This window comes from Lutra lutra, chromosome 3 (assembly GCF_902655055.1).
Source record: "Lutra lutra chromosome 3, mLutLut1.2, whole genome shotgun sequence".
Classification (NCBI taxonomy): domain Eukaryota; kingdom Metazoa; phylum Chordata; class Mammalia; order Carnivora; family Mustelidae; genus Lutra; species Lutra lutra.
This window is the reverse complement of record NC_062280.1, coordinates 182,900,957-182,919,340: the sequence shown is the minus strand read 5'-3', so window position 1 is coordinate 182,919,340 and position 18,384 is coordinate 182,900,957. Positions and strand designations below refer to the sequence as shown.

Sequence of the window (18,384 nt, the reverse complement as noted above, 5' to 3'; positions counted from 1 at the left end):
TCATTAAAATATTAACAAGGGACTATCTCCTACTCCCAAACCAAGATCCCTAATAATAGTTTTTACTGACTTGTAAACTAACCCCCATACTTATCTTTGTTTTCCAGATGAAAGTCTTTTTGAAAAATTTTTAAATTTTTTTATTAACATATGATATATTATTAGCCCCAGGGTACAGGTCTGTGAATCACCAGGTTTACACTTCACAGCACTTACCATAGCACATACCTTCCCCAATGTCCATAACCCAACCACCCTCTACCTACCCCCCCTCCCCCGGGCAACCCTCAGTTTGTTTTGTGACATTAAGAGTCTCTTATGGTTTGTCTCCCTCCCGATCCCATCTTGTTTCATTTATTCCTTCCCTACCCCCCAAACCCCCCACGTTGCCTCTCAACTTCCTCATATCAGGGAGATCATATGATAATTGTCTTCAGACAGTTCTGATTCATGGTAGAACTCATTTAAAGAAGAGAGAAGTTCAATCCAATAGAGTTTCCTTTGCACTGAAGTAAATGAGTATACAGTGTTTAAAAGAAAATTTAATAGTTGATGAATGTTTACTATGTGATAGCTAGGATTCTAAACTGTTTCTGTGAACAACATTTAATTCTCAAATATGAGACAGGTATTATTGTCAGCCATATTTTAAAAATAGAATAACTGATACAATTAGTGGTTAATGAATGTGCCTGAATTTACTTCACTAGTAAGTGGCTAATCTTTCCTGAGAGCCTTGGTAGCCTGGCTCCTGAGCCTAACATTTATAACCTCTGGGTTTTAAGGGCTTTCTGAATGAATAGCTGGTATAATGAACAAAAGGGAAGCTTAATACTAAATAGTCAGGACATGCCCATTAAGCTCAAATGAAAGAGTATTGAGGAGAAAAGATAATCTGAAAGGTTACCTACAAATGGAAATAATGCAATTAATAGGCCATCAAACTTGAGGCATTTCTTTTGAGACTGCATTTGCACTCACTCTTTTCTTGCTTCCAAGTCTGCTGATTAAAATTCCATCCAACCTTAAAGATTCTGCAAACTACTCATACTTGTAATTATTTGTTCCATATTCATCTCCTCTATATCCTAATCTAATGAGAGATAGTTCGTGTCTGTCTTGTCTATCACTGTGCCCCCCATGTCTAAGACAATGTGACAGAGTACCTACTTGACAATGTAATTTTTTATGTCTTGTCATTTTTGTACCTCTGTGTTTTATTACAGAATTTTAAAACTTATACAAATAAAGGGAATAAGCAAGCCCTGTACCCATAATACAGCTCCCACGATTATCCACACAGAGAAAATCTTGTTTTATGTATAGTATGGTTCTTTCTCCCCATTCACTGAATTATTATAAAAGCAAATCCCAGACATCATCTAATCTCATCCATAAATATTTTAGATAAGTTATTTTAAATGAGTGAATGGGAAAAATGAATGGAGACCCATATCACATATTAACTTTTATTAAATACTTTTTGAATCACCTCAATCAAATGAGATTTCCACCCTTTATTTGAAAGCCTGTGGGATTTTTTTTGGTCTCCCTCACTTCACAGCATCTCCTCTGATGTGTACACAGTGTGAACATGTCTTCTACTTTTTTTTAGATTCTAAGCCCCCCAGAGGTAGGGGCAATGTCTTACTTTTGCAAATCATTCAAAGTCTTTACAGTGTTTTAAACATAGAGTCTAGTTTTCTGTCTCCTACACACCAGTTCCAAATGCAGGCAAAAGGATGCTAAAATAACCCGCTTTCTATTTCCATTTCAGCCAAGAACAAGACAATAGATATGATTCCAAACTCGGATCCTAGACAAGAAAAGCAGATGATTAGAAACTGCTTTCAGTTTCTCATCTTCATATCCACCTTAATCATATAAAAGGATTGAGCCTGAAGAGTTTGAAGCAAAGAATTTCTTTGAAGAAACTTGTTAGGCAGTTGTGACATTCTCCCATTCATTCATCCTAAGTGAGAGAGGCTTTAGGGATCCTTGGAGTTTGAAAAGATTAAAAAGCCTGGTAGTAGATCTATGCCTAAGAACGGCAGCCTGGGCCTGTGGAGGAAGTTCCCTGACTAGCGGTAGAGTAACGAGAGGCTGATACACAGGGCATAGGTTACACTCCCACCAAAAGCTAGAGAGACAAGCAAAGCTTCTATGGTCTAGAGAAGATCATAATGGAGAAAAAGACTCCACCAGAAGATCTCAGGAGCAAGAAGCCAGAGGTTTACCATCAAAGGGAGAAAAATGGGGAGGAGGCATTGTCTTGAGCCCACAAAGCCTCAAAACATCAACTGTTCAAACCTGCCAAGCTAGAACTGAGTAATGAGAAATACAAAATTATCAGTCAAAAAGAACATTCCCTTCTCTCACCACTTCTCTCTCCCTTCTGTCCCATCATCTGTCAAGCTCCAAACATGGGGGAGTCAGAAACATTGTCTGAGGTCAAGGAGAACGTGAGGTCGGTATGTGGATGAGAAGAACACAAGATTGTCCTCTCCCCACCACAGGCACCTCCCAGACTGACTCAGCACCCAACTGAGAAATGGGGAGAAATGACCACTTTGGGGATTTGATTATTCAGTTAGACTAGACCTTTTTGTTACAGAGGTTGGACTTTATATGGGATTGAATTTAATTACTAAATTTACACTGGTTATGGGACTAATGACAATAAAACGTCCCTTAAACACTAATAGTGACCAAAGGCTTTTGAGAATTGGTCATGATTTCATTCTAGTGACAAGGTAGAAAGGAGCCTTCTGAGTGGGTTTAATGGAGCAGTTCCCACTCTCACCTGAGTCCAACTCCCTGAATATAATGATTATACTCTTTTTTTTTTTAGGGAGGGACAGGACGTCTCTTCCCTTATTCTTTTTTTAAGATTTTTTTATTTTTAATTTATTTGACAGAGAGAGAGAGATCACAAGTAGGCAGAGAAACAGGCAGAGACAGAGGCGGGAAGCAGGCTCCCCGCCGAGCAGAGAGCCCGATGTGCGGCTCGATCCCAGGACCCTGGGACCATGACCTGAGCTGAAGGCAGAGGCTTAACCCACTGAGCCACCCAGGCGCCCCTAATGATTACACTCTTAACAGGAGACATGAGGCTAAGTAAGTTACTTACTAAGCCAGTGAAGAGAGATTCAGAAGAAACATCTCAGTTCAGAAGATGGGATAAAATGCAATTATTACCAAATAAATGGAGCATTTTTAGAAAAGACCAAATTTGTGTATTGACCTGAGAGAAATGGGTATTTTCCTAGGTTTTAACACTAGTGAGGAAGGTCAGGAGTTGGAGCAAATTGATAAAAAGTGCATCCTCTTGCTACCATCTATGTCATTTTCTATAGAACCAAAATACTTCCGGCACCATTTAAAGAAAAATTATTTGCCAAGCGAGTGTACTAGAGTAAGGCAGAGAAAGATCGTACATGACCAAGAGTCTGCAAAGCCAACACACAAGCCATTCCTGCATTTGTCCTGTTGGACCTGAAATGTGTATTCTACAACGGGATGAAACCAGACAGTCCCTTATATCTAAAGTCATACTTTTTTTTGTCTGTTTTAATTTCTCTCACAAAAGAGCAAAAGTATTTCAGTTTGTCCCTTACCGAGGATTATAAACTCAGGTGTTTGACCTTGGGCAGGCCTTCACACTTTATCCAACCCAACCCAGATGCCTCATCTGTGATAAAGACAATCACACCTCATATGTATATAACCCAGAACACATGAGCGTCTTAGAGTCTTTAGACTCTGGTTTCCCAAAAATAACTATGGAAATCCACACAATGAGACACGCATGATTTTAAGATTAAGTCAGAAAACAAACCAACATCTAGAGTCAGCCATAGGCAGAAACTCTTAGGATTCATCTTTCTTCTCATCTTTCAGCACTCAGCTTTGCACCCACATACTACCCACCAAAGTGTTATCACCAACCCACCTCCCCAGTGCCCGAATCTTTCAGTTCTCAAAAACACTTATAAAACTTCCTGTTCCTCAGACTCCTCTTATCTTTAAAAAATTACAGACAGGTGTTCAAGGATACTAATCATTCTTAAACTGTCAGGTAATACAAGAGTTCTGTTATGAAAGAAATCACAGTAGGCAAGAAGAGAGAAGATATATGACATATAAATGCAAAAGGTATGAGAGGTGTCATGGTGGAGTTAGAGGTTATGACAAACATGAATGAGGGGACACGTTCCATGAGGACTCAAGATTAAAGTCAGAGTTTGGCAAAGCTATAGGTACAGTTGCATGGAGAGAATGACGTAGTTGAAAATCATTCCACTAATAGTGGGAAACAGAGCCCACAGAAGACGGCTGTGATGCGGTCAGGGTGGGGATGTCTCCTAACCGTGTCTCTTAAGCCTCTTTGAATTCTGAACCACATCATATGGGCCATAGATATGATAATAATGATGACGATTATGAAGGTATACTTCAACAATATTAGAAACCTGATTGAATAGATCAAAATTTCAAGGGGAAAAAAAAAGAAATGCAAAACAGATTGTTGTTTAAGTCATGAAGAATATACTGCCTTTGCACAAGCAACATAGGAAAAGTGACTGGTAGTTACATCAATGAAAACCGGAACAATCCTGAGACCTGACTGCCTTGTAGTCCCTAACATTTACAAACGAGGCCAGGTGTTTAAAAAAAAAAAAAAAAAAGGTAAATAAAATATAGTTGAACGAAAGCAAGGTCAGGAAGAAGAAGAAAGAGGGAAGATGAGTAGCTTTTCAGATAGATAATGTAAAGGGAAAAAATGAGGTTACAAGATATTATATTTACACTTCAATTAAAAATAAAAATAAATTTTTAAGTTTTTAAAGAATTGTATGAACCAAGGAAGTGTATACAAGAATCAGCTAACAGCTTTGTATCACAAAATAAATACTAAATAAACAGATACAGTGGGATATATCTACTATCTATCTATCTCCAGGAAACATAATATTGTCTGAGAATCCGATAATAGATAAGTATAAAGCTTCAGAGACTTCTAAGGTTTTATATTTTTATCTGATTTTTTAAAAATTCAATTATATTCTGGTGGAAGGGGCACCTTATCATAAGAGTTTGAAAGCAAAACACTGAATTATGAAAGAAGCATTAAGGAGCAATAACTCAAGACGAAGTAGAAATTGTGCGGATTATTAATTGTACGAGGACACCTCACAGCTACTGGCTAGTCTGAGAGTTGTTGAGCAGGTCATAAATTCCCGGAAACTGAGGGACAGTAACTGAATTAAGCGTCTATTAATCAGAAAGGAAAAGGAAGCCCTGGTAATTAAGTAGCTGTCACCTGCACGTCAATACTCGGAAAGCCCAAGCGCAAACCATCAAACAATCAATTTGTAATCACAGAGAACTGAGAACAGAGCTCTGAGGACAGAAATACGGACACAATACGCCTTTTGGAGAACAATTTCATTTCATGATGAAGCAATAGGAGAGAGAGAGAGAGAGATGGAGACTGCGTGGAATTCAGCAATACGTTTCCATCTTAAACCATAAATTCTTAGAACTGTCGATCTCAATGTGGAAGCAGAGTATAAGGGGGCAGGCATGCCGTCTTTAAAATCATTTGAACTGAAATAGATATTTTGTTTCACAAATTAAACACTCCTTAGATACTGCAGATACTTGAGATATTTTCTGCTATAATCACAAAGGAATTCCGCCTCTTTTTATGAGCACAAAGGTGATTTCACCCATTTTTATAGGACTGTCATAATATTGAAACAATCAGTAGAGCTCTCCTATTCTTTGAGACAGCACGTCGGTGCACATAAATAGTCTTATCAATCATCTCCTAAAAAATGCCTTCAGGAGAAGAAGTCTTGCCAAAGTAATCACTTTGCACTTATCATGAATGATAGACTCAGTCTTGGCCACCAATTTATCCTACTGATGTGTGTGGCATAATTTCTCTGGGATGAATCTGATGAGTCTTATGACACACCATAAGAAAAGAAAAACCGCTATCATCCCCAAACGTAGTATACATTCACTTGATACTCATTTCTTCCAAATGTGATAGCATTATTTATCTCAACTAAGTGCAGATATCTGAAATGAGTGTTTTATTGGAGGATCTTAGTGCTTTCACACAGTGATCACTGCTATGCTTCCTCTTTTCTTTAGGAGAAAGTAGCTAATAATTCAAGATTGCAACATTCATCAGGACTTGACTTTATCTCAAAGACTTCTTAGACAGAGTCACTAGTTCAGTATTTAACCATATCCATTACTGTTTTGACAAAACTATATCAAAAAATTACTAGAAAAATCCAAGTTAGCTAGAAATTAATTATATGTAAAAATAGCACTTTCACTTCAAAAAAGAATTATGAAAAGAAAACAATAATAGTCCATAATTCTAACATCACTGCAACATCTGTTCTCCTTAAACATAAATAAATACAATGTAAATTTAAAAAGGCCCCCAGTACTTCTTAAGTATATTATCAGTTTCCATGTAACTGTTCAGAAATATTCTATGCAGAACCAATATTGCTATTTTTTACTTATTTAGATCTGCTGGTAAAATGGCACTATCCTAGCTTTAACTATTTTTAATTTAATAGTCATTTGAAATTATTCCACATTAGCAGATAAAAATATGCACAGTTTTTGACTCACACATAATATTCCATGGTGAAGATACCATAATTAACCAGATATGATGGATATTTCGATTTTAGCACTGACTTTGCTTTGAAGGAAAAATTAAAAAAACCTGTTGCATAAGTACATCAAGAATTGGCTGAGCCACAAATAAAAATACAATTTAAATGCTATATTTTTTTTAAAAAGCAAGCACAGATGAGAGTTTTTCTCAAGACCAAATAGAAAAGAGATACCACCCATTCAGCTTGCTTTGGAGCATTAGGGAGTCAAGTTTTGGGAGAACTAAATGAGATAATGCTTGTAAAACCTTGGCTGACTGCCAGAAAATAATCAGGGCTGAAAAATGTTCATTTTGGAAGCCACCTGGAGATGGCGCTAGAGAGCCAGAGTGTGAGGCTTGTTGGCCCCCAGGTGAGCCAAGAGGAGGGGACCTGGGTAGTGGACCCATGAGGTTGGGATGAAGCAGAAAAAATATTCCCAAAGATAGGAAAATGGCAATTAAGGTAATGAGGCAGAGGAGTGTTTGAGAGAAGGTTAAGGCAAAGCATAAACTGTTCTCCGGAGAGTGGAGTCGGACAGTGCACTTGGAAGTGGCTGACAGGAGGCTGGGTGGTACAGCGAAAGGGAGAATAAGCTGGAAGCAAATGAGAATAATGCGAATCACTCGTTTTTGTTTTGTTTTGTTTTGTTTTTATCAGAATTGTGGCTACTTTGTACAGAGAATTCTTGCTAAAGATGAGCTTTTCAAAAAAAAAAAAAAAGGCTTTCCTAAACCATGAATGAGGTCTTAAGAAATATATGCTATAGAATATATTCTTTGAATTGAAAATACTATCCCTCTAAGTAAAGTTTTCCCAAATCACTGAGTTCTGCAACACTTTGTTATAGAAACTGCAGACCAAACAGTAGAGAGGAGGGGGACAAGCTGACACGAAGGTTCTTACAGCTCTAAAATGAGACGATATAACGTAATGAAATATATCACATGTTTTTATAAAATATACTAGACCTTCCATTAATCACCATGGGATTCTCATTAGCCCTTGTAGAAAAATCGTTAATACACAAGAAAGTTCATTTCTAACTTGAACAAGGTGAGAGGAAAAAGTAGAAGTCAAAGTATTATTTAATTATTACATCCAAGTGGCAGGACTTTCAGAGACATGAAGATTAAAAGAACTCAAAGTTCCAGGCACCCTATGAGTGCTCTCAATAAAGGCAAGAAATGTAAATTTAGAAAATACACTCTAACATTCAAAGAACATAATGAAAAAAGAACACTAACCATGTCAGCCAAATATTTTATTTAAATTGAATTATGTTCCTGTAGTTAATAATTTTTTCTGCAAAATCTAAGAATCTCTATGAGATATTCAGATATAAACTACGAAATAATCATTTACTGTATCAGGAAATAAGCTTAAACTACAGTAAATATGATCACACAGAAATACATAAACAGTTTTTATTATTTACATTTATGTAATTGGAGTGTATGCTTGTCATGGTAAGCTTAATTTGCTAATGATTTCTTTTTCTGTTGTTGTTAATAATATTTTAAATGAACTTAACACTCTCGTGGTAACGAAACCACCTATCTTCCTGTGGAGTAGGCATGCTTGTAAATCAGAAAGCTTAAGGCCCTCTCTTTTCGTAGATTTTTAAAAATAAAATACATGAAGACATTCAAGTCCCACTGCAACCCAAGCCTTCATTCTATTACAATCACCAGCATTGTAAAATCAAAAGACCAATTCCCAGCCAGTTATTACTGACCACTGTTATAGATTACGGAGGGAGAATTTAGGACTTTCTCAAGCTCAGGAGATTACTTCAGAGTACAATCAGTTATAGGAAGCAAAGGAAAAGAAAATGTCAAAGAAATTCTAGACAATGAAGGGAAAAATGGGAAAAAATTTCACTCCTAAGCTTGAGAACAATTGACAACATAGAAATAAATACTGCTTCAAACAGACACACAGGGATGTAACCCCACTCTAACAAAGGTTCACACGCACATACACGTGGGCACGCACGTGTGCACACACACACACACACACACACACAAAGAGATAATTGTAGGAGGGACGTATTAACACCGCTGAGACTCAAATTCATATATCCATGAGTCTTTGGACAGGTATTCCCATTTCACTGAATTTCTTCACTCTCTAAAACTCATAAAGCTAAATGAAAAAGAAATAAGATACTTGATAAGCAAGACAGATTGGACAGAAGGTAACTAATACTTACTGAAAAAGTGGATTGTTGGTAAGTCTGAAATAGGTAGAAAGGAAGACAGAATGTTCAAATGCCACAAAAATGCTATCGCATCTCCAAAATGCCAAAAAGGATCAAATTTATTTCTAACCAACTAAAGAGAAGAAATTGATATAGAGTCTAACCTGTGGGGCAAAGTTAAAACTGAAGTGGTCCATTCAAGGCCTGGGAAAAGAAAACAAGGATGAAAGGAGCCATGACGTTTTTGCAGACCACAACACATAAAATACCTTTTTACTATGTCTTCCCCATTCCAGCACGGCAGCCCATCAGCAGCGGCTAATTCATTAACACAAAGCTCATCAACCAGGCCACCGTAGAACGTCCTGTACAGTCGAAGGCTGTTGATAAATTCTCTGAATGGGAAAACAAAGAAAACAATTAAAACCAACAACCATAATAAATGCCGGTATAAATGGCATAATTTGTTATGAATGATATATAGAATGCAACTTTTTAAATTTTACTGCTTATTTTTTAGATATTCTCAATACTTTTCTAACAATCAAGATAAATACTATACTTTTTTTTTTAAGAAAGAAGGCTGGTACTCAAGTTTACTCTTTTGAGTCCAAGTTTTCACAGGGTATGAATTTTATATAACTCAGGTCCAAGAAGTTGTGAAGAATACACACACACACACACACACACACCCCACTTTACATAGTATGTGTAGTATCCCTAAAAGCCTTTGCTAGCTGTGCCATCTAAATCACAGTAATATTAACTACTCACTTTTCTGAACAGAAATGTCAGAGGCTTTTAACAACTAATCGATTGCTTACTGATTAAAAGTCTATTAAACTTGGGTGGTTTTCCTATTTGGGTCTTCTCTTTGGTGTATAACAAGCTAAAATAAAATGTCTCCATTGATGTGGGAAGTAGAGGCAGAAGAAAAATTATTAAATTTTCTCCCTACCTACAGCCCATTGACAAGTCCTTGATGCAGGTAGAATGACCTTCCTCTAGGGACTCAACTGCCTCTATGTTAATACTTTGCTAAGGGCAACAGACTATCTTAGCCCAACCCCAAGGATCCTGTTAAGTCTCTTCTAACACATAAGAATTCCTTTGGAAACTTCCTTTATCTCTACCCAACAAGATACATGTTCACAATCATCCCCCAAGCATATGATATACATCTGAAGGGTTTCATGACTCAGATTTTATTAGACAGCAATAAATGGCACTTTCCCAACAACAGCTAGTCCCCTCAAGGTCCTAGAACCCTTGCTTCCAAAATACTTGGGAGACTTACGTGCTCTCCCTAACTCCCTCCCAACTTGAAAATACATAATGTGCCACTCCTCATGACCCCACTGCAGCTCTTTCTGCTCAAGGGTCCTGTTCCCATGCTTTAATAAAACCGCCCTTCTGCACCAAAGACATCTCAAGAATTTTTTCTTGGCTATTAACTTCAAACCCTAACATCTTTCCTACATCATTCAAAATAGAAAAAACTCAAATATGTAACATGTTTTAAGAAGCATGAAAATAAAAGTTGTTGTAAGGAATATTATTTAATACATGGACTGTTTTTTCCCCTCTCCTCTCATACTACATTTCTTTCCCCCATTAATTATGGGAAGGGAAAATTCAACAAAGAAAGTAGTTTGCTTTTTACTTTAAAAAGCCAAAATTTCAAGTTTTAAAATCAAAGCTTTGAGGTCCTAAGAATCTGAATTCTAACATTTCAAAAAACCAAGTCCAAAAAACTATACTTCTGAACTTTTGTAACATAAACCAATGTTTTGGATAATGAAATGAAAAGCCACTACCTTAATACAGAAGAGACGTCCTCTGGACGTCTGGAGAAGGAAAGAAAACCAGAACTCCATAGGCTGAGGAGCTAAAATGCAGCAATTATAAAACTGCATTCTGACTGATATTTTAAAAACAACTTCTTTAAAAATGAGATCAAAGAGGAGGGGTGGCTCTAAATTATAGCTGAAATGAGCAAATTTTAAAAAAAGTAATCTTACTTTGACAGCACTGATGCTCAACTTTATTAATTTTAAAATTCTCTCTCTTCGTGGTTTCCAAAGAACTCTTTGTGGAAATGGCTGGAGTTTAAGTAACTTCTAATCTATAGGAAGGATAAATGTCATTTTCAAATATGTAACATCTGAAATCAGAGAGATCAGAAGCTTCCACAGAAAATGTTTGGTGACTACTTCACCAAATTTTTAGCAAAGCTTGACTAGACGTGTAATAACAACAGGACTGCTGGAAGCATAAGTCTGACTTCTAACTTATATTCAATCCCCCCCCAAAGTATACTGTAACCACTCACTTATACTTATTTATACCTTTTTTTTAGGAGGAGGGGCAGAGGGAGAGGGAGAGAAAGAATCTTAAGCAGGCTCCATGCCCAGCACAGTGCCCAATGCCAGGTTCGATCTTAAGTCCCTGAGATCATGACCTGAGATGAAATCAGGAGTCAGACGCTTAACTGATAGGGGCACCCAGGCGCCCCTATAATTATTTATACTTTAAGTTAGTTTCAATCAACTAGAAAATAAGTCCCACGAGGGCCATATTCCTGCTAACTGGAATGCATGAACAAATACCAGTTCTCATGATGCAGCTACTAAAACATAATGGATGAAGCCAACTGATTCCTTCCTAGAGGGGTGGGGTTTAATAAATGGAAAGATGTGTGACTCCTGTCCTGAATTCCGTTCACTATAAATGATCACCTGTTTGGCATCAAAGATTCTTCCAGAAATGAACAGCCCTCGCACAAATGACTGGAATGCTGAGATCGCCAAATTGCCAGGATAAAACTGAATGGGAATTTCTTACGGACCCCAAACCTCCTCCTCCAATCTTGGTGAATGGTGCCTCACAACCAACAGATCATATTGGGAAAAGCTCTACATCTTTCTTGGCTAGTCCTCTTTCCCAATGCTACTCTCACTGCCTTCCTTGAGCCCTTATCATCTCTCTGGAATGACTGCATACCTCTAACCTCTTCCTTAACAATCACCCCTCATCCTCCAAGAAATCCACCTCTTCAAATTCAAATCTGATATGCCCAGGCCACGTCACTCACTTGCTTAAAGCCATCAATGGCTCTCTCTTCTCTACAGCATAAAATCCAAATTTCTTGGAAAGGCATATAAGGCACCCTCTCACTTCCATTTTGGCAGCAACCCAAACCATACTTTGGGCTTCCACCAAAGTGAGAGACTTGCTGTTCCCCAAACAGACCTTCAAGCTTTTGCATGAGCTCCATCTGAAAGCATCATATCCTTAGAGATTTCCACTCGTTCTATAGGCAACAGCTATCAGTTACTTGTCACAAACTACTAAACACTATTGAGTACCAACCTCTGTGTTGGCACTATAGCTCAACAAGACAGTCCCTACCTTCTAAGAATGCACTATCTAGTGAAAACCCACAATAACAACACAGTGTTAACAGTGCCACCTTTGAAGACAGAGAAGGAATCAGGAAATTGTATAAACAAGATACTATTTCAGTGTTTCATGTAAAAAAAAAAAGCAAACAACAACAAACAAAAAACAATAAGCAAACTTTTTTTTTAAAAATATTTTATTTATTTGACAGACAGAGATCACAAATAGGCAGAGAGGCAGGCAGAGAGAGAGGAGGAACAATAAGCAAACTTAAAGAGGAAAGAGAATATTGTGTTCAAAGACTCATATGCAGTTTAGCAAGTGGGGAGTGAGCTTATAAGAGCTTTAGTTAAAAGGTAGGAAGAGGCCAGTTTGTAATCAGCCTTATTGATCATCAAAAACTGTTTCAGTTTTATTCAGAAGGCAATGGAAGGCATTAAAAGTTTTCCAGCAGGCGAGTGATGGCCTCATGACAGTGTTGTGGAAATACATAGAAAGTCAGTGAGGTCACTTAGTGGGCTATAACCAAGACTCAGAGGGAAAAAATATGAGGATGAGAAGAAAACACCTGTCAGTGAATATCATGAAAAGTGTTAGATTTGAAAGACATTAGGAATCTAGACTTGACAGTAAAAGTAAAAGTTTTAATAAAACTCCTAATTGTCTTTCTCAATCTCCCTGAGGTGACGGAGGGGATGATTATCTCAGTACTATTCACTGAGAGAAGAAATAAAGGAAGGGAAATATAATGCTTTCAATGTCCCACACTATACTTAGGATTGCTCTTCTCCTGCTCAACATTTTCCTCTTTCTGTGGCACATATCACTGTCTAGTCTAGCATGTCACGTACTTATTATTATGTTTTACTGTTTCTTATCCATCTCCCAGTCTAGAATAAAAGACTCAGGCAGGCAGGGGCTTTTGTGTGTGTGTGTGTGTGTGTGTGTGTGTGTGTGTGTGTGTGTGTGATTCTGCTCATCAATATAGATCTTAAAACAGTCGTGAAGGCATATAGTAAGCTCAATAATCAGTAATTAAATTAATGAATGAGTTAACACTAATTAATAATTAAGTCTACTCTCAACATGTTCGGGGTTTGTGATTTCTTTGGAATGTACAGAAAGAGCAATCAAGTACAATGCTACTTTCAGACCAAATCTGTGTAACATCATCTGGAGATCTTGCCAAAATGCAGATTCAATTCAATAGTTCTGGGGTGGAACCCAAGATTCTACACTTCAATGAAACACTCAGATGATATTGAAGCTACTGGTACAAGAACCATGAATACCATGGACCTTTGCTGTTGAATATGTAACCTTGGCATCAGGGGATTGGGTGTGTGAATGTGAGAGTCATTATCTCCAGAGGGGGTGACCAAAGTCATGAAGGTAGATGAAATCTCCCAGGCAAATAATAGGCAGAAAGAAAAAGTCAAAGAAACTCAGAAGTACATTGAGCAAAGGAAGAAAATCTTCAATGATAAGAGCTGTGGACATTAAAGAATAAGGGAATTTGAACCTAGAGAGATTCCCCACTGTATAAAATGCCATTATGAGTTACTGAAAATAATGAAAATGCCCATTATATGTGATCCATCCCTCAGATGGAACTCAAACCCTAGTTGAGACAATACAAGTTGTCTCAATTTGTATGTTGAGACAAGGTCTTTAAAAGGTAAATAAGTTCAAATGAAGTCATATGGATAGATCCTAATTCAATAGGACTGCTGTCCTAGTAATAATAAGAGAGGGTAGGGGTGCATGGGCACAGAGGAGAGGCCATGTGAGGACATACTGGGGCGAAGGCAGCCATCTGCAAACCCAAGAGAGAAACCTCAGCAGAAACCAAACCTGCCAACATCTTGATCTTGGACTTCCAGCTTCCAAACTCTGAGAAAATTGATGTCTATTGTTTAAGCCACCTGGTCTGTGGTATTTGGTTATGGCAGCCCTAGCAAACTATACAATAATGAAAGCATTTGGAATAGAGTACTGGCCTTCAGATTTGCAGTACGATCCATCTCAAAGAGAGAGTGAGAAACTAAGAGTCTCAAAGACAAACATTACGGCAGTGTTTTTTGTGTGTGTGTGTGTGTCTGTCTGTCTGTCTGTCTGAATATGCAAGAGACTTAAAAATATTTATGTATGAAAGGGAAGGACAAAGCAAGGGCTTGCCAAAGTTCATTAACTTGTTCCTAAATATCCCAGTTCTCCGTGTTCCAGGCAGAAATCCACTCTGAAGCCAGCTTTAGTACCTGACTTGTTCTGGGTTCTAAATATATGCAGAATGATATATATTCCCTTCAAGCTAAAGCTTTAAGAACCAATGTGGTTTTGCCAGCTTCTGTTTCTCTCTCCCCTGATGCCTGGCAATGTGTCACGAGGAGGCTGCCTAGTTACTCTGAGGCTTAAATCCAGGGCCTCTTAAGCAGTGCCCCCTGCTGGTCAAAAGGTGAACAGACTAAAAGGTGAAGGAAAACGCTTTTAAACCAATGTTAGGTTGGGGTTGTTTGCTAACGTATCATAATTTAGCCTTTCTTAATTGATAAAAAGATAGAAAAAGAAAACTAAAAATCGATAGTTCACACATTCTGAGGAGAGAGGAAGAATTTCTGAAAAGAGAGTGATTCGCTTTGGAGCAAGTTCTCTAAGACTAAAATGGACTGAAGACAGTCTGTGAAAGTTAAGATAAAGTTTTGGTTTGTGAAGACAGAAATATGAGGGGAGATCCTGCTTCAGAACTTTATATTCTGTGTTTGGAGGTTTTTAGGTCACAGGAATTAAGAGTAGTGTTTGTTGCAAGAAGTGATTGCCCCGGAGGGCCAAGGGATCAACACTGGATATAGAAAAATTGAATTGGGAAAAGAAGGGGATAAAGAAAACGAGTAGCTATCATGAGGTAAAAAAAAGATTTATCTACTGCCATAGAGCCAATTAATGCTGCTTCTATTACAAGAATCCATACTTCAGTCCCCAGGCCAGTGCTTGGACTACTACACACCATCATGCTTCCTTTCTAAGTTTTGCATGAAGAGTCTCAATGAATAAAATATAGTACTCTTTGGATGATTCAAAATTTAACTTGCTGGAAGGGTGACTATATCCATGCAATTATTTTTCTACAGTTATGAGAGCCTTGCCTGTTAAAACTAGGAGCCTAATGAATGTAGGGAGATGCAAAGTTCCAGTTAATTATCCTTGAGGGGCTATGTTACATATGTCTAGTTGTTCACCTTTGTCTTCAGACACATTGACAGTAACAGAAAATATTTTTTAAATATTTAAAATGTTTTTTAAAAAAACAGAGAAACATTCTTTGTCAGAATACTTATTCAAAGCCTATATGTTCAGGCCAGGCACAAATTAATACTTTCTCATTTGGGCCTGCAGAAGTTTAACAAATGACATCCCTGTTGCGTTTTGCCCTCCTGCCTTCCTTTCACTGCGTGTCCCATGCTGTAACCAGAACTGGCTTTAGAAATCAGCCTAACAGGGGCACCTGGATGGCTCAGTGGGTTAAAGCCTCTGCCTTCGGTTCAGGTCATGATCCCAGGGTTCTGGGATAGAGCCCCGCGTCGGGCTCTCTGCTCGTCGGGGAGCCTGCTTCCCTTCCTCTCTCTCTCTGTGTGCCTCTCTGCCTACTTGTGATCTCTATCAAATAAATTTTTTAGAAAGTCTTAAAAAAATTAAAAAAAAAAAAAAAAAGAAATCAGCCTAACACTTCACCGTTTTAAAACCCTAGTGATTTAGATAAAATTTTTTACCATGGCACACAATCTCTCCACCCCTTAGCATCCTTAAAGTCCCCTACCTTCCACTCACGCATGCCAGCCAAAACCACACCCTTAGCAGATGTCTCCATATTTACAGGATAAGATTCTGAGTTTAGCACACACAATTTCCTCCAACCCTAGATGGCCTTTTCCTCCCCATCATTCTCCCAGGCTTCTGCCCGTCCTTCAAGGTCTAGCTTAAAGCTCACCTGCCCTCTGCGTCCTTGTCTGACCTGCGTGTGCAGTTTTATTTACCCATCCTTGTTTCTTACACAGTCCTCGCCCTCTGTGTTGCAGTCCTGGCTCTCAGATACTGTAATCCTTGTGTCTGCATGTCTGCCTCCCTGCTTAGAGCAGCCGTTCAATAAAGGCAGGAGCCATGTCTTCTTCATATCCCCAGGCTTTGGGTCACAGTTTGGTATCCAACAGGCTCTCGACAAATTCTCCCTGAGTTAGTCCCAACTGTGGTCTTAGTTTTTAATCGCACCAGAATTAGAAGTTTTTAGTGTTATGTATTTTTTAAATGACAACGATAATTTAAAGTCCTTAAAGGATACAGTTGACTTGGGAAACTTGAAATTAGAGGACTCATTCCTAGACTGCAGAAAGTAGACCTTCCTCATGTGTTGTGTTAGAAAATGAAGAACTCGAAAGAGCAGGACCACAAGCTATGTGGGACTGAACAGGCCCCAGGCAGAGTCTATGTACATGCGCTGCTGAAATTAACGTGTGGGGACACAATAATATTTAGTCACAATGTACTGTAAGAAGGCTATCATAATTAATACCTCACAGATAGACTGTGTTACAAAAACAGAAAGAGCCGGAGACCATCTGTTCCAGTGGCTCTCTGTCCTAAATGCATGTTATCATCGCCAAGGAAATATTTAAACTATACACCTAGAATTCTCCCTCATTCAGATGGACTGGCCTGGAGTGGGACCCGGGCATCTGAGTGCTTCTGAAAGCTTCCAGTAAGATCTACATGTGTGGCCAGGGCTGAGCACCTGCGATTTAGTCCAATTCTTTTATTTTGAAGTTAAGGAAAAGCAAAAGTCAGAAAAGGTAATAAAAACATGTGAAAAGCAAGAAGTTATTTACTCAGGAATTTATTTGTAGCAGACCTCGACATCTTTGTTCCACTAATTAATTAACTAAATAATTCATTAATAAACATGCCATCCTTTAGCCATGTCAGGCTGATATTGAATATCTGAGAAGCCAAAGCTGAACGGATCTTTATATAGGAGAATATTTCTTTCCGTTTTAAAAATCTTATAGAGATTATCACCCTGTTCACAGAACACAATTAGTAGATTGTTAGACCAGAAAACAGAGAGAGATCACTTCTTTCTGCCAAAATCCGCACTTCGAAGGCACTATGTTTATAAACAGAATTTATCTGTATATTTCTACCAGTCTGAAAGGTCTGGTGCAGGACGCAGGGAGTAAGGCAAATTCTTCTCCCTGGCTAATGAGCAGTTTTGTCCACTGTGCCAGCACCATAAAGAGGAAAAAGCCTGGAGCACAATTGATCATTCATAGCTTGCAGCCTTGTTTGCCCTGAGCTTACTAAAGGCAAGGGAGAAACATGGACCAGCATAGTTAGTGCTTCATTCCTTCCCATGCCCTTGAGGCCAGCAGTGCCGGAAAAGGCTCCTGATGCATCACGTGGTAGGGAAAAAAAAAAAAAAAAAAAAAAAAAAAATATATATATATATATATATATATGAAAAGAAATGCAACTCACCCTGAAGTGTCATTTATAGTTTGGTTGATACAGGAAGGTCTCATTACTACTATCAATTCAAGCAACGCTTCAGATTGGCCGGACCATTATAATTGACTTTAGTCTTTTTTAATGATAAAAGTAACATAGCTTTTCATAAACAGTGCAATAAATAAAAGGCACACGAAGAACAAGTTAGTATCTGTGCCTCCACAGTGTGTCCATCCCTCCCTCCTGAGGTGTGGTTAGTATCTGTGCCTCCACAGTGTGTCCATCCCTCCTTCCTGAGGTGTAACCCACGTTAGCAGCCTGGTACACTTTCTTCAGTTCCTCTGTGTACACGCTAACAAGTAACCAAAAGCAGACCTACGGATAGACAGAGGTAAAAAAGACAAAGTAACAGTTTGGTTTAACCAAACTGGGACCAAGTTATGTACATATAAACCCAATTGGCTTTTCTCACTTGACAATATATCAAGAACCCATTTCAGATGAATAAGTCTTGGTCTTACTTTTTTTTTATATAGCTGTATAATATTCCATAATTTGAATATAGCAACTCTACCATAATCTATCAAAAGATTC

At 38.1% G+C, this 18,384-nt stretch overlaps 1 protein-coding gene across 2 annotated transcripts in view; it reads right to left on the bottom strand.

Annotated features, from left to right (window-relative positions):
• GPC5 (glypican 5) overlaps positions 1-18,384 on the bottom strand; it is a 1,410,504-nt gene that overhangs the window by 1,044,925 nt on the left and 347,195 nt on the right. For both annotated transcript variants that reach the window (XM_047720231.1, XM_047720232.1), the window contains exon 5: positions 9,162-9,287. In XM_047720231.1, coding sequence (XP_047576187.1) covers positions 9,162-9,287 — 126 coding nt within the window. The remainder of the gene's footprint in view (positions 1-9,161; positions 9,288-18,384) is intronic.